General features: G+C 32.1%; 1 protein-coding gene across 1 annotated transcript; it reads right to left on the bottom strand.

The window, feature by feature from the left end:
- Nucleotides 1-4,471: 4,471 nt before the first annotated feature.
- Nucleotides 4,472-16,760, bottom strand: LOC129230111 (uncharacterized). The gene is made up of 4 exons (XM_054864514.1): nucleotides 16,538-16,760; nucleotides 10,944-10,988; nucleotides 6,665-6,772; nucleotides 4,472-4,575 (listed from the first exon to the last, which is right to left on the bottom strand). Exons 1-4 carry the CDS (start codon nucleotides 16,659-16,661, stop codon nucleotides 4,568-4,570), a joined length of 285 nt encoding a protein of 94 aa, XP_054720489.1. The 5' UTR covers nucleotides 16,662-16,760; the 3' UTR covers nucleotides 4,472-4,567.
- Nucleotides 16,761-17,308: the final 548 nt, after the last annotated feature.

Raw genomic sequence — 17,308 nt, 5'->3', positions numbered from 1 at the left:
TTGGGACTAAATATTCATTTTCTCCTGTAGGCAGACGTTCGATGAAGACACTAACAACCCACCGAATTCTGAATTAAACACTAATTTAACTACACGCCAAATTAGTCTTTAAAACTAAACCTACTCAGTAACGTTAAGTTGTTTATAGGAGGCCCCGACTTCAAAAGGTTATTAAAAATTAAGAGATCGTATATAATTAGTTAGGTATTTAAAATAATTCATCGTATAGTAATTTAAATCAGTGTTTATTTTAGAATTCGGTGTTTAGTTTAATTGATTTTTGTACTGGAATTGTAAAATAAATTTCATTTCTATGTTTGGGTAGGAAATAGAATGTAAGTGTAATCAGATATTTTTCTTAATAAGTGATAAAGTCTTAAAACAGATACTAGTGCACATAACCTCGGGCATTACAGAATTTTAAATTTTCACTTTTGATTCTTTTTTTGGGACTAAATATTTATTTTCTCCTGTTGGCAGTCGTTCGATAAAGATATTGGTTTATTTAGAATTTTAAATGGAGGCTTTTAATGTCATCCTTATTCTTTATAGAAGTAACAAATATGTCAGAAAGTCCACCAAGACGGTATAAATTGCGTCAAAATGACAGTAATAGCTACACGAACTTAAAATGCTGCAAAGTCTCAAAAACTTGTGATTATACGTATTCATAAAAAATATACAAGAAACTTTTGTTATGGGGACAACATACCAATTACCGAGTTATATAATTTTAAATTATTAATCTCAACTCGGCCCAAAACGTTTGTATTTAACCTAAACCTGCCAATATTACATTTTTAAAAACTATAATCGTGATTATCTTCCCTGCGGTTAACTTAAAGAATCCATTTATTTTTCCAAAATTAGTTTCGTTGATACGTTTTTGATTTTTTTTTTTTTGATTAAATATGAATATTTACATTAGGCTATAATGCGAATTAATTTTATTTTATGCGAAAACAATAGATAAATGTATTGCGATAAATGACAAAAAGTTAAGTGAAACTATATTTTATGAAAAATCTTTTAGCATTAACCAGAATACAAAATATTTTTTAAAAATAATTTCAAGCCATTTTGCTTAATTTTATGCACAGAGAAGACGCGACAGAGGTTTTGTCATCGTAGCAGTCTGTGAAACCAGCACTAGATTTAAGATAAATAAATACGTTTGTGCTCAACAGTAAAGTAAGAAAAAACAACGTTAAAAAAAGCACAAATTGCCAATTACAGCAGACACGTGTTTCGGCGTTACAGGGAACGCCTTTTTCAATGCAAAAAGTAATGAGTTTATGGATGAAAAAACACCCGAAAAAAGCATTTGAACGCCATTGAAAAAGGCGTTCCCTGTAACGCCGAAACACGTGTCTGCTGTAATTGGCAATTTGTGCTTTTTTGGCGTTGTTTCTTCTTACTTTACAGCACTGGATTTGTTGATAATCGATACGTCAACTTTTACGGACTTGGTTCCCTTGACGTCGCTGAGGGTCCCTTTTGCATACGGAACTCCGATTCTTACGTTTCCACACATTCATTGACTACTGGTGTACGAAAAAAGTGAGGGGTCAAAAGATGTGTAGGGGTTAGGGGGCAAGGTAACTGAGACATTTTTGTTGTTGTTGCTGTTGTTGTAAAACTGGGCTTTTTTACGTAATGCTTTTAAATGTTACTGATTCTTCTAAAGATGTGGAATATGGCATCAAAAATCGGGACGGATGGCAATCGTAGACTCTCCTCTTCCGTTTTAAAATTCCAGTCTTATGAAATAAGATGAGAAAAGTTCAGTTGTTTGGTACTTCTAGTTTTTATTTTCGTGAAATAAATCAATGCATCCTATAATTTTTTTTTTTTTTCAATCGAGCATTAATATTCAACTCTGAAAAGTGAAGGGGCATGGTCCCTTTATTTTTTGAAGTGAGGGAGCAGTTGCCCCTTGCCCCCCACCCTCCCTTTCCCCGGTACAAGCCGCCTATCACACATGCATTTTCGTGGCTCATGAACCCTTTTTCCTATTTAAAAAAGGAGTCTTTTTGAAAGATTTTATCTTTTAAATGTTGCAAAAAAAAAAAAAAAAAAAAAGATGAACTATTCATTTGGCACCGAATTTTTTCTTTTTATTCGTATTTTACAGATTTTAAGCCTATAATTATATCAAAAGATCGGTGGAAGTTTTTTTTTTATGTATCAATACTCACAGACGACAAATTAAATGGACCGTTGCCAGACCTAGGGTATGGTCCATTCAGTAGCTTAAAAAGAGAATGACAATTTTTTCTCATTTAGGAAATGTTACAATTTCATCTCTTCAAGGACCTCCTTCGGGGGCGCCCCAAATTTAAATCTTTGGGAGCGCGGAAATTCTCAATTTTTCAAATGGAACTCTAAATTTTACAGCATAAATTTCAAAATTTCGCCGAAAAAGAACTTCCAAATTTCGCCACATGATAACTTAGCCGAATAGAACTCCAAATTTTACCGAACGACGATACTTTTGCCGAATCGTCAGACACAATTTGCCTAATGAGGATTTTTGGGAGGTCACAGTGATCTCTACATCAGGGCGCTTCCGACCTCACTAGCACTTTGTGTCAAGGGACACCATCACTCAACATGTTGTTCAACCGAACCAGTTAAAAAAATAAAAAAAAAACCTTTAAGATTCTGACAGTTAACTAATATCTGTACCTCAGCGCCAAAGTGACCGCAAGTCCAAAAAAATTGTGATTTTCCGTTTATTAGTGCATTGTTTGTAGAAGTCCATTCAGCATCGAGCCATGTGAACATAATTCTTAAAATAAAATAAAAACAAAAAACAAAATCCTTTGCAATTTTTTACCAAGGTTAAAAGAGCTTGCGTCCCATCCTTTGAATGAGCCAGAAAAAAGTTTCCCCTCTCTATTGTAAAATTGTCATAATATGTGACTTACGTCGTTCTGCCTCTAAGAGACAGATATTTCTTCTTCCCATCTAAAAACGAAGAGCCAGGCTTTTCTAATTTTGTCTTAATCCAAATCAGAATGAAAATAAACTGGTCATTTAGGAACGAAATTCTTTTAACAAAAAGTTATTTACTTTTTTAATTGTCATTTTATAACTTTTTCTTTTGTAAATTTAGTTGTAGAGTTTAGTTTTACTGCTCTTTCTCAGCTTTTATGTTAAACTCAGAGGCATACAGAGGCGAGGGGGGTGGGTGGGGGGGGGCACAATATGTATGGGGACGAACGCGCTAAAAAAATAACATTATGTTAAAATTTAAAAAAATTTTCTTGTTGGTTTTCAGTTATAAATCTTGCGTATGGGGAGGGGGCACAGGTCTATGTACGCTATTGGTTGAACTGAACATATAATAAATAAGCAACATTTTCTATTTTTACATTATCATTTTTATGTATTTAACAACAAAAATTGGTTGGATCATTTGAAGCTGATTTTAAAATGCATAGACAGAAGCGAAAAAGTTCTGTTATGAGTTTTACAAAGCAAGCCAGACAGCCAGAGGCGCCTGATGGGAGGTCATAGCGACCTCCCAAAAATGACCTTATTCGGCAAATTTTGTCTAATGATTCGACAAATTTGGAGACATAACTCAAATATTGCAATTTTTAAATGATTGATGTTCAAACTGACATTCAAACTGCCGCTATAACAATAATTGTGTATGCATAAAATTTATGCATGAGCTAAAAAAAGATTGCTTTTTATTGCAAACAGATTACAAACATATGCCAGCGAATCCTGCAGAACTATTAACTGAAACAGATCAAGCTATGTTACACCAAAAACATATAGGAAAGTAAAATTTTTTCGTACAAGGCTGGTCTTAAATGAACAATACAAAAGGAAGGTTCAAAAAATATACAATCAGGCTATAAAAATGATTTCTTTTTTCTTTCTAATGGGGCTGCTACTATTAGTAGCTTTTAGCCTGATGCAGATTTCAACCTACTACAATCCCCCGATACAGCATCAAGACTTTCATGCGCCACCGTTGAGGCAGGAATGTCAATGACACAGAGAATTTTGATACCCAGTTCTCCACCAGATGGAGGCAGCTGTACATTCTTTGATACAAAACAGCACAAGGAATTTAAATTTTGCTGGGAATATTCAAACCCAAACGAATACTCAAGGTATTTTTTACATGCCGCATAATCATACGACATGGGTGTTGTTGATTTTCTGGATTGCTAAAACCCACCAACTACCCACTTGGACAGTGGGTAAGTATCTACTTGCACCCTCTAAATACCACAAAGCCCCCACCCCCCCGAATATTTTAGAAAAATGTCCCTCAAAACAATCACTCTAAAAATTTCAATGCCACAGTTTGTGCCACGAATCCCCCTTCCCCCAGGTGGGCATCCCTGCGGAACCAAAGCATAAGAGGACAATGTCTTACCACCACACTACTCAATGCTCTGCATAGTATTCCAGCAAATAAATACAACCCAAACTTAATTAATTAAATATTTATTAAATATTTATTCATGATGCAACATTGAAATGAAAATGACATATCATACAACAGAAAATAAAATTCATACTAACAAACAAGAAATGTTGGTTATAAACCTAAGAGAGAGAGAGAGAGAAAAGAGAATTAAATCACATGTATAAAACATGTCAAAATATTAAATTAACATCACATTAATGTTTCTTTGTTAAAGGTTAGCTTAATGTAACTTTGTTAATGGTTAGTTTAATTTGTTAAGGAGTATTAAAAAAATTTTTTTTTTCTTTTTAAATTTCCTATGAGAAACAGACCAGCTTCTTTTTTAATGAAAAAAGCCATATGAGATTTCCATTTAGTATAACCTTAACTTTATAAATTTCTTACTCATCAATGTTTATTACAAAGAATGTTTTTTGTTTAAGCAATATTATCTCGTTGTTCCTAAACTTAATTTATATTAGCATCATACCGAGTTTTTTTCTTTTTTTTTTCAGTAAGTTACCGCCCTAGAGCCAGGTGGCGGTGTGTTCATATATCATACCGAGTATTTGAAAATTACTACTTAAACCATGTTTGGTCAGATTAATCAATAGTTTTGTACTGCATAGTAAAGTAAGAAATAACAACGTCAGAAAGCACAAATTACAGTTTAATGCAGACACGTGTTTCGGAGTTACAAGGAATGCCTTTTTCAATGTAAAAAGTAATGAGCTTAGCTCATTACATTTTACACTGAACATTTAAACATAAAAAATTTTCTTAAATTCAATTTAAAATTTAACTATAGACTGACTTTTTTAAAGATTTCCAAAAAAATATTCATAAAAGTAAGATTACGACTTTCTCTATTTAAAGACAATTTTTCACGGTCCCAGAACCTCCACTGCAGTTTCAGAAAAATTCTGTTTGAGGTCGCCTTCTGCTCAAGGACAATTTCTTGTGGTCTCTTGAAAGTTGTTAAACAGAGAATCAACTATACATGACAAACAAAAGTAGTTTAAAAAGTAAGTTAAAGTATTTGCAAAAAAAAGGGGATAAGATGAAGGACTAATAACAACTTTTGCCAAGAAAGAACTAAGCACACCATACGCTATGATTTAAGAGTTGAATTTGATGAAAAGTTTGCTGTTTCTGTTGGAAATTTTGTAAAAGGCCTGAATTCTTTCACAAGTCTTAACTCTACATGAATCCCAGTGGAACAACTGTTGAATCAAATATGCAGAGATCGAAGGAATCTTAGCTTTATTTAGCAGTACGTTATCTTTATCTAAATCTTTAATGACAAAAATGAATGTCACATTTCAGCTACAAAGACTTAAAGAAATGCAGCAGACCCATGTTTTACGCAGGGGTTACGTTCCACGGAAATGCCGCGTAAATCGAAACTGTGTAAATTGATATCTAATACTAGTGTTAAAATTGGGGTTTAGTTCCGTGGATAACAAAATACTTCATTCTAATGATGACTAATTCTATAATAAGTTTAATGTGTACTTGTATCGACTTTTATGCATAAAATGCATAAAGAAAGCATAAATTAATTTCATGTTCTGTTTATAAAAAGGAGCTGACTATGATAGTCTTTTGGCAGTCATTAAGAATTTTTCTCTATAATTCTTTGCAGAGCATAAACGCATCCATGATCGCTTGTGTCATTTCCATGATAGAATCTACCGTTACTAACAAATCTGTCGATTGTTCAGTCGATCAGTCATTCCTATTGCAGGAAAATGGCTCAACATTTTCAGCGTGAACATTTTTCGTTGTGCATCACTGACGTCGGTATCCTCATTGATTTTGACCTCCTTTGTCACTCCTAAAAGCTCTTCTTCTAGTGAGTTCTGAACTGTGAGTTTAATAACTTTTACTTCTTGAAAGAGCTCTGGAATCAATGGCATAAAATGTCTCCAGTGGCCCAAGCTCGATTATTAGCACGCCAAAATGCAGTTGAGTATGCATAATTTGCAATCTGCAGGAGTTTGGATTTTGAAAGAGGGGAAAATTTTATCTGTTTGAATTGCCGCAGCCACATAAAAGCGATACTCATCCGCGTAAAATAAAATAACGGTGTCAAATCTTAAACCGTGTAAAATAAACTCCCGTAAAACGAGGGCCTACTGTAGAGAAAAACGGAAAACAAATTTGACATACATTTATACAAATGTTAAGAAACAATTTTAAATAAGCATAGCTCAGAGTACTATTTACCTGTCATTTGTATGAAAGAATAACTGTCGATTTTTTTGATGCCCCACGCTTCATAGTCACTGTGTCTTGCTTTTCCATCACCATATTTCTCATTAGCTCTGTAGTATACTGTATTCAAACAGACAACAAAATAAAACTTTTAAAATTTACTAGTTAGTTTAAAACTATTATTGTACTATATTACTCTGCATATATAGAGTATTATTTGTATATATTTGATATACATACTGTATTCAAACTAAATACAAAAGAAAACTTAAAAAAATTATTAGCTATATGTATAAAAAATTAATGTAATAAAATATAGTTTATATATACCAGGAGAAATGCTTTAGTTATGCAGAGAAATATAAAAGTTTGCAGTGTTGGGTCGGGAGAGGGGGGGGGGGGGACAAGTCAGGGCCCTTGCCTGGGTTCCAACTTTTGAGGGGCAGCAAACTTGTCCTATTTTTCTGTTTTTTGTCCTAGAAACTGGATGAAAAAACATGAAAATAGATGGGAAAGAGCGGCAGTTTTAAAATTATGCACCAGTTTGGAAAATTTGTAGATATGGCTCAGTAAGTGTGAAACACATGCACACTTTGAATCAACATTGTTGCTGCCCATAATATTTTACTGCTGAAATATTAAACAACCGTATAAAATGCTGCTTCAGAAATTGTGTGACACAAAAATGCATTTGAACTTTTACAAAGCTTCAATTATTAACTTTATACTTTTTTTCAGCATCTTGCTTGTGTTATTATTAAATCAACTAATCAAAAATAAATGCCGATTTGAGTAAAATCTGAAAAAAAAAATTTTTTTGGAAAAGAAAACACATATAGAGCAAAAAAAAAAAAAAAAAAGAAAATAATATTTGGGTCATTCAAAAAAAGCATGCTTTTTTAAGTCCAGGGTGTTTAGTTTCAAAAATATTTATTTTTAAACATTTTTTTTTTAATTAAAAAAAATGTAACAAATTTTGAAAATTTTAAATACAAATTAATAATGTTATAATTTTTTTAATGTTTTTTTTTCACTGAACGGAGGGATACTTGTATGCCTCTGTTACATGTCCCAACACTTTTCTTCCCATGTACTTTTTCATTCATTTACTCAATATAAAAAAAATATAACAGATTTAATAGTGAAATTTTAATCACTTGAAGTTTTTTTTTTAATAGTTGACAAGAATTACGTTATAAAATAAAAAAAAAAAACATATAGCATTCATAATCTTTGAATCACTGTCACAGTCTTTCTTGTATCCTCCCCGTTCAGGATCTAATTAAATATTAGAATTTCCAATAAACGGGAGTACTGGCAGCTCATTACAAAGGTTTAGAATCACAAAAGTAGCTTTTATCAACATTGGGTCTTCATAGTGAAGCTAAACAATTTAGTGTGAAAGAATTTCACACTAAATTGTTGAACTGTTAATTCTCTTGGAAGTCAAATAGGTCCTTAACTTTGTGTATCCTCCGTTCTTGAAATAAAAATGCAAGAATTGTTTGTGTACTATTTTTACTTTTTTTTTATAAAAAAGGAAGTATTGTATTAGCAAAAAAATTTTTACTCAAAAAATGGTCTTAATTTCCATTTTGCTCACCCTCAAATGAATGTTGAGTTTTTTTCAACCCGACCACACGTACATATGTACCTAAGAACGTATAGACGCCTGAAATATCCATTTAGACGTTTCTCGAGTTAATTACAAAGAGTTTTCTTGTGATGTCTGTATGTACGTATGTATGTGCGTATGTGTGTATGTATGTCACATAACTCAAGAATGGTATGTCCTAGAAAGTTGAAATTTGGTGCGTAGACTCCTAGTGAGGTGTAGTTGTGCACCTCCTCTTTTGGTTGCATTTGAGTGTTTCTAAGGGGGTCTTTTGCCCCTTTTTGAAGGAAATCATTGTTAATTTTGATGTAAACTCAAGTGGTGTTATAATTTGGTGGACACTTGGCGATATACCGCCAGTCTTTTTATCGCCAAGTTTTGTCGCCAACTTGACAACAAATTTGGCATTTTTTTAAATTTTTTTTAAAATCTGGTTTCAATTTGGCCACTGTTGGTGATATTTGGAGAGTAAACTATTGAATCACATTAAAATTGCCTGTAATGGGGAAATGACATTGAATTGGAGTAAAAGGAAGTCATGTGATGCACACATCAGCTCTTTTTTTTTACAGTTAAAATTGAATCACTTTTTTTAGTTAATTCTAAATAAAATGTTGTGTTAACCCTAAATCAACACATTGTGCATAGCAAAACATAAGAATATGTATCCTCCGTTTCTGAATCCTCCGTTACAGTATAGATGAAATGGAGGATATACAATGAGAAATGGAACATACAACTTTTTTAAAAAATCCATTTTAAGAAAGATGTGTAAATTTTAATCAGTTCAAATCATGTTCCCCATACAAGATGCAAGTTTATTTAAATGAAAAGTGTAAAAATAATATTTAAAATATATATTTACTATCCGGTACGCTCCGTTCGAGGTCCAAAATTTTAAGTACAAAAAAAAGTTACAAAATAATCAATAAAGAATGTGACTACTATGTGAGAGTAAAAAGGGGCCTAAAAGGACCAATATAAATGAACTTTAAATAAAATTGAAGATTTTTTTTACATGAATTTTAACTTCAAAAACCTACATTTTTTGTATTATAAACGGTTTGTGACTAAGTTTTTGCAATCAAGGATTGCAGTTTTGGAACATTATTTCTGTATTATCCTCAAACATTTTTTTTTTAATTTATGAATTTCTTTGTTCAATAGTTGACTATACTGTGTTTCGAAAAGTAATAAATTTGCCTGAATTTCAGACACACACACACACGTTTGCTTCTCAAACTTTTCATACACACTAAATATAGAAAAACAACTTCAATGAATTGAAACAATTTCAAAATCATGCCATTATACATAAAGTAATAATCAAAAAATAAACTATGCAGGAAGAAATGTGCACAATATTAAATGAAATATTCAACTCTCTAATGCATATATACAGTGTGATCCTAATTTTTCATATCACGGTTCAAGTAGTAAGAAAAACACATGAAACGGGAAAACTTAAAATCAGGGGTGGAAGAATATTGTTTAAAATTTTGAACTTTCTCAATGGACTAGTGGTAGAAAGCTGTAATATTTGATTGTTTCTTTCTTTTGATTCATTTTCAGCACATTCTGTACTAACTCTCTTTTTACAAATTTGCTTACAATTTCTTTACTGGTTTACAATTGCAAATAAAAATTGTTATAGCTTTTTTGGTTTGACAATAATACGAAATAAAGCCAGAACGGATTCAAACAGCTAAGAGACAAGTTCCTCTTGAAACAAAGTTTATGAGGGTCTTGTAGCATATGATTTCTATCTGTTTTGAGAAAAACTTGTGAGTGGATTTTGTGGCAAAGAGTGATGTAAAACCCAGAGTATTTAAACTGTATTGGCATAGCAATTTTCAGGGTCCAGCACAAAATGATGTTGGAAATGGGATAACTTATGATATACACAACACAAATTCTAGGTTCCAATGTATTAAAATCTTTAAAACTATTAAGGAAAAGCATAAAGTAGTGAATTTCTTATCATTCGTAAACATCAACAAAATGAGCATAAATAACAATTGGGGGGGGGGGAGGGAGGAAAAGGAAGAACAAATAAAGTGAAACAATTTCTAATTGAAAAAAGAAAACCTATTTTTAGCACACAAAATGGGAATGAAAATCATGTCGTAAATAAATTAATTTAAATAATAAATCTTGATTGCTGAAAAGAAGAAACAAAAAGGTTCTCATATAATTATTTTTGTGAGAGGATTAATTCCAGTGGCAATTTTTTCTTTAAACTCAGGGTAGAGAAATGTTGAAATGTGTGTTCAAAAATAGTTTTTTAAATTATTAACTTATATTTATGTGCTAAAAACTTTTACCAAAACAACATATAAAACACAAAAGATTTTCATAGCAATTATCTCTACAAGAGGATCGAACTTCACTTAATGTGTTGAATAAATAACTTTAAGCATAAGAAGAAAAATAAGAAATAACAATGTGAAATAGCACTAATTGCAAAAAACTTGTGCTCACAATTTGTGCTATTTGACGTTGTTATTTCTTATCTTTCTTTAATTATTTAATTTTACTTAATAGATTTTAAAACCAAAGAAAAATAACAAGCAAAATTGTCTGTTAATATAAAAAAACAAAAAAGATTTTTTATTCATGATTAGAAACTTTTTAACATTACATGCAAAATTATTTACACTTTTGAAATGTACGTACCATCAACAAGCCTGGGATCATAGCTGTAAATCTTATAGCGAAAATCTGAAAATGAAAAAACAATTGGTAATAATAATAAGACATAAAATATGAAATATAATGAATTGAATGCATAAAAGTAGGGATGAACCAAGACCAAATACTTGGTTGTTATTCATTTTACTGCTAAGACAAACCATATATTTGGTTGCAGCAAAGTACTTATTGATATATTTGGTAACCGAATAGGCCAGTATTGTGTCAATTCCAGAGCATCAAAGAACTTTTGTGCCAAATTTCGAAAAGATAAGACAAAAACTGGTTTTTTACAGGACCCCCCCCCATGAGAATTCCTGAGCATCAAAGACCTCCCACAATCCCTGCTCAGTTCCTTGAACACATAACAGTGTTTCAGCGAAGTCGGTACTTTGGTGCATCACAATGTATCGTGATACACCACAGGGGCGTAGCTAGGGGGGGGGTTTGGGGACAAACCCCCCCCCCCCCCGAAAAGTTAGTCTCAAAAAAAAAAGAGAAAAAGAAGAGAGAAGAGAAAAAAAAAAAGGAAAAAATTCCAAGCGATTATACACACATATATATATATATATGTATGTAATTATATATATATATATATATATATATATATATATAATGTATATATATATATTATATATATATATATATATATATATATATATAGAGAGAGAGAGAGAGAGAGAGAGATAAAAGAAGTAACCCCCCCCCCGAAAGTCGGGTCTAGCTACGCCACTGATACACCACATTACACCCAGGAACTGCAACTTATAACCTCAGCACAAAAGGGTTGCCGTGATTAACCACACCGTTTTGCCTCACCTTAATTTTCTCACACCAGTCCACATGAAAAGTTTCCCAACACTTTCACAGTGTCATAGTTGGTTATAACTGAATTTGGTTTGGCTGGCTGCCAATTCAATACTGGTGTGGAGACATAGGATATAAATAGGTAACAGGACTGTGAAACGGTATACTGTATATCGGTGTGGTGCCGATGCATTAGTGTAGAGAAGAATTCTAAACCGGTCTAATGATCCAGGAAGTAGTTTTACAATGTATCACTCAGCTCTAATGAATATCTAAATTGCCCCATGATTTTTAATCATTAATTGAATGAAAACTAATTATGATAAATATTTCAATTCAATGATATTAAAGTAAACATATGTGATGTCTATATATTACTAAATTTTGGAAAACATACAGCAGCAGATTAGCAGCATTATTTGGAATTAGTTGGTTTGCCTTGTATTGCCATCTACAGAGAGCTAATCTTATTTTTTATCAATTACAGCTATAATGTCGCCAAATTTTTTTCAGCATTAAGGATGATTAATTTTTCTAGATATCAAATGATTAGTTTTCTAATTATTCATCAAAAGGTAACTTATACCCAAATCCCATCCCCCCTTCTCCCTATCTTTGTTCATGAACTTCTAGTTTATAATTATAACAGTTTTTTTAGTTTTGGAAGAAAGATAAAATGAGCTTTTGCTCTTATCTGAAAATTTGTTTTTTTGTGTGTGTTTTTCTTTATTTACAAATAAAACTCTCTCGGGGGGCCATGTGGTTTTGCCAACTGCTTTGTGAGCAGAGAGGCGTGGCTTTGATTCCCGCCTGTAGCCCTGGGTTTCCTTTCATTCGTATGTTATGTACATCTTTCATGTGTATTGTCCTGGAAATAAAATATGGAAAAAGGTTGTGGATTATTAGAGGTAAAAACTTCTCCACTGAGAATAGCTATATACTCCAATGTATGTTATCATAAATTAAATCAAATCATTTCTCTCAAAAAAACAAATATTAATTGTTATTTTTTCTTTATCTCTAACCTTGGTTACGTCAACGTCCCTCGTACTTTGAGATAGCGAGAGTCTACTGTACTTTCAATGTGAGTGAAAACACTCAAGATCTAAATTAATTTTCTTGTCTTTCAATTTATTTTGAATCCTATGACACATTACAATTATGCATACTACCCCCTTACTACTAATAACTTATTTAAATATTAAACTGTAGCTAGAAAAACTCTAAGTCTGACCAATGTCCAGATCTAAATAATATAGAACATCAAAACCTTGTTTGCAGAAAACTTTCAAAATTCATAACTTTGGTATTTTTTCAACAAATTTTGTCATTGAGCTACATCAATGAATTTGAACATGAATAAATGAAGAAAATTACTTCAGTTCGCAGCAGGATTGGTAAGGTTTTGGACACTATGGTAAAAAACACAGTATACACCCTGGTTTTTACTGTCCTGTCCAAAACCCAAAACTGTCCAAAACTATATATTATAGAAATTGCATTTTGTGAGAAAACCATCAAAAACAAAATAAAATGTACCAAAGTAATGTTTTATATTGAACATTTATTCAATGTGAACATTTAATTTATTTATGCAGTTCATCTTAAACTAGTTACATAAAGTTGAATTCTTGATTAATAATGTTCTATTTGTACACATTAGTTTTTTTTTGCTGATTGTAACCAAATTTCCCTATATTTATGCACGTATGCAAATGAAAGCAGGGTTGGCAAGGTTTTTAGCAACCTGTTCAAAACCCTCGTGTCCAAAACTGTTCGAAACTACATTTTTCAAGAAATTATTTTGTGAGAAAATATCAAAAACAAAACGAAATGTGTCAATGTTTTTTTTTTTTTTTTTTGAATATTTATTCAGTCTGAATAATCAAGCATAAATTTATATGTAACTTATTAATACAGATGATTTTAATCCAGTTTATGAAGAACTTGAATTCTCAAAAATTTCAATTTGTACACATGAGGTCCCCCGCCCCCCATAATAATAACCAAATTTTTTGACATTTATGCATGTGTGCAAAAGATAGTGTTCAAAGTATAGTGCAAAAATTGACTTAAATTACAATTTTTTGTAGTCACAGAATGTGAATGAACTAAAAAAAGAAGCTGCTCAAGTTTTAAAATATAAGTGCACATATTTAATCATCAATTTATTGTTCTTTAATCTATGATTTAAAAAAATAATTTTCGTCAAAACATCAGGTAAAACTAATTTGCAAAAAACATTTTAAAAACTTAAGCTTTTTTCTTCACCTAAATATTGCACATTTAATAACATTCCTTTGAGTTATAAATGGAACTGAAATTAGTTATCTTGTTAGTGTTGTGTATTTCCTTTCATAACTCTACCAACTGTTACATAAGAAAATTTTTATGTAATAGAGTTATTGCCAATTTTTTGAAGTAAAATATTTTTTAAATGAACATTTTGGAGAGAAATATTATTAAATACTCCAGAGTTTCCCAAACTGTGGTCCACGAACCCCTGGGGTCTGCGGTGCTATTCAGGTAAAATATTAAAACTAATTAAGATTGAAGGATGAGTAACGATATTTTAGTTCAAAAAGAGAGCACATTTGTCTGGAATAAAAAAGTTCTTGCAAGTACATGTGGGACGCAGCCAGCAGCCCCCCCCCTCCCCCGAAGTAAACACACTACACATTACTGTATATATACCCGTGTATTAGTCAATCCCGCGAAAAATGTCAACCCTACTTTTAGAAAGAAAACCGAGGGAAAAAAAAATCGACGATAAGTCGAGCCCCTACTTTCAGAAAAAATCTGAAAAAATTTTAAGAGACATCATTGGAAACATATTTCAATGTTTTGTTCACTAACTTCAAAAGTCAGTTTTATTAGTAAACTTGTTGCAGAAGTTTTGGTGATGACATTTTTATTCCTAATTGAATTTCAAATAGAATTTTACTTCTATAACTCAAAGTCAAAATAATGCAAAAAATGAAAATCAGACAAGGGCTTTGAAAAATGTACAGAACAATGAATAAATAAATTTTAACGGAAAAAAAGGCGTAAAAATATATTAAAAAAAATATAACTCTGTCAAATCATTATTTTGCGCGCCCGCTGTGGTGATGGGGGGGGGGTCTGCAAAGTTCGTAATTTTTCCAGAGGGGGTCCGCGGCGGTCTGAAGTTTGGGAAACTCTGAAATATTCAACAGTTAAACCTCATTAATATTTATATTTATGCATTACAAATATTGCAGTAAATACAAATTGATTAGATTCACACCGATTACACCCCTTTAGCTTTATCATTCTTTTGGACAGTTTAAGACACATTTTGAACAGTAAAAACCACCTGTACTGTCCTAAACTAGTTTCAGACAGGCCAAAACCCAACCCTGGTTCACAGACAATTTTACATTTTGTCTAGGTTTGCAGTTCAGGAGAAAAGGTGAGAGTTGGCATTTACAGTAATGAATGAAAGAGAACTGAAATGTAAAATAGGATAAACCTTGACGAGGAAATGGGGCTGATAGTGGGAAATAGCATCCCAATTACTTATAATAATTGAGTTTTGAGTGTGATTGCTTTATCTCATGAAATGCTGTGAAAAGCAAAGAGTCAAACAAGAATAGATGCACACAAATAAAGCTTGATATGAAATGGTGCTCAGTCAGTTAGAAAGATGTTTTAACAATTTCTTTATCAGGGATCTTACACCAATGTATCCTTGTTTTTGAACCGATAGCTCAAATTAATTGAGGTTTTACTAAATGAACAGAGCCTTTTAATGTGTCTGTTGACTAAAGAAAATTTGGTAAATCTTTTTTACACATAATTTCAATATTCCCATTTACTTTTTGTTTTATTTATTGACACCGTGAATGCATAAAATTACATGGAAACCATCTGGGCGCATATCATACAATTTTGTCTTTTTAATAAAGTTTTGAACAAAACAAGCCAATAAAGGAGATTAAAATTAAAGAAAGTGTGCCAAAAATTTTGTAAAGTCATTAAAATATAAAATACTCCTCCATTTAAAATAAATAAGTTGAAAAAGAAATTAAATGGAATAAATTTCACATTAAATCATGTGAAAGTTGGAGTAAAATATTATACTATTTAAAGAAACAATGTTTAAAAGCTTCATTGAAATGATAAATGATCCATTAAATAAATAAATTGAGACATTAATAAACATTTACAATTCCTTAAAAATGTAAAATAAAAAAAAATGATAGTGACATAAACACTTTTAAATTTTCTGTTTTGGACAATGTAGACTAAACAAGTCGCCAAGCCAAGTCTACCTGTAACGGAATAGTAAAGAAAATTCTTAAATTTTTTATGTTACGCTTTAACTCGGAAATCAGATAAACAACTAAACGTATTGCTTCCCAAACTGCTCTGGGATTCAGTTCATGTGGATAAAGCATGCATGGCATGTTGTTGCCTTTTCTAATACAATGATGTATGCTAGTGTGTTTTAATTGCGCCATAACGATACACCAGCGCACAAAATATTGTATTTGTATTCCATAATAGTAAGTTTTCTCAACTGTATGAGTTGAAGTCGCATTAAGAGACAGCTGCTCATTTCTAAACAAAGAAGAAGAAGAAAAACACTTCATAGAAGTTCTCCGAGACACATAATAATGTCTCAAAATACGAGACCCTCTTTTAAAATCTGGGAAATTGGTGTGTGCGGACAGGGTGACGTTAAACATAGGAATGTCAAAAGTTAGTCAGGTAGGAAAGATAAATTAAAAAGAGTTTTTGTTGCTGACCTCTAGAATGGGTCATCTTCCTATAGCAATAATAACCCCCAATAAGAAGACCAACATCGGCCGCAACTCCACCAATGACGGCCCATTTGAGAGATTTAACGAATCGTTTATCACGAACAAACATTTCAAATAAAACACATAGATGCGCAATCACAACCAGTAACAACAAAATCACACCTCGCTTTCTCCGCAGTGAAAACAAAACAGTATGTTACATTAGACATTGAAGCGTTAGTGTAAAATGCATGAGAGATTACAACTGCGAGTTTCTCCTCTTCGAAGAAAGACTTGAAGGGACTCAAGCTATCGGGCTCAGCTAGAGGGACGCTAGGCTCAGCGTCCCCCTCTGAAAACTGCTGCGAACCCCCTTCGATCAGATCACCTTTAAAAAATTAGAAATTGAAGCAAGTTCGGTTCATTAAATAAAAATATAGAGCTAGAGAAGATTGGCTAGAGTCTATAGGGCCAGTGGCGGCCCTATTATACTGAAAAAAAAGAAAGAATTTCTACTAATATTCTGGAATAATATCTAAATTCAACTCTTGATTCGTTTGAGGACTGGTGAAGTATTTTCAGTAGCCATTTAGGTCCTCAATTGAACTTTTTTCCTTATAAAAGAAAGGCACCGAACATAATGAATAGAAAGGTACCGAACATACAGTGGCGGATCATGGGATTGTGAAGCCCCAGGCGCAACCTGATCCGGAGGCCGTCTATTGACACAGCAAAAAACGATATAGTTTATTAATATTAACGATGCAGAAAATCATG

This window comes from Uloborus diversus, chromosome 9 (assembly GCF_026930045.1).
Source record: "Uloborus diversus isolate 005 chromosome 9, Udiv.v.3.1, whole genome shotgun sequence".
Classification (NCBI taxonomy): domain Eukaryota; kingdom Metazoa; phylum Arthropoda; class Arachnida; order Araneae; family Uloboridae; genus Uloborus; species Uloborus diversus.
The sequence above is the reverse complement of the archived record's forward strand: the minus strand, read 5'-3'. Positions and strand labels throughout refer to the sequence as shown.

Excerpts from the sequence above, each read along its gene's own strand:
- LOC129230111 (XM_054864514.1), bottom strand. The coding sequence starts at position 16,661 with ATGTTTGTTCGTGATAAACGATTCGTTAAATCTCTCAAATGGGCCGTC. Across the intron at positions 10,989-16,537 it reads GAAGATGACCCATTCTAGAG|ATTTTCGCTATAAGATTTAC; the intron begins GTCAGCAACAAA and ends TTTCATTTTCAG. Across the intron at positions 6,773-10,943 it reads TGATCCCAGGCTTGTTGATG|TATACTACAGAGCTAATGAG; the intron begins GTACGTACATTT and ends GTTTGAATACAG.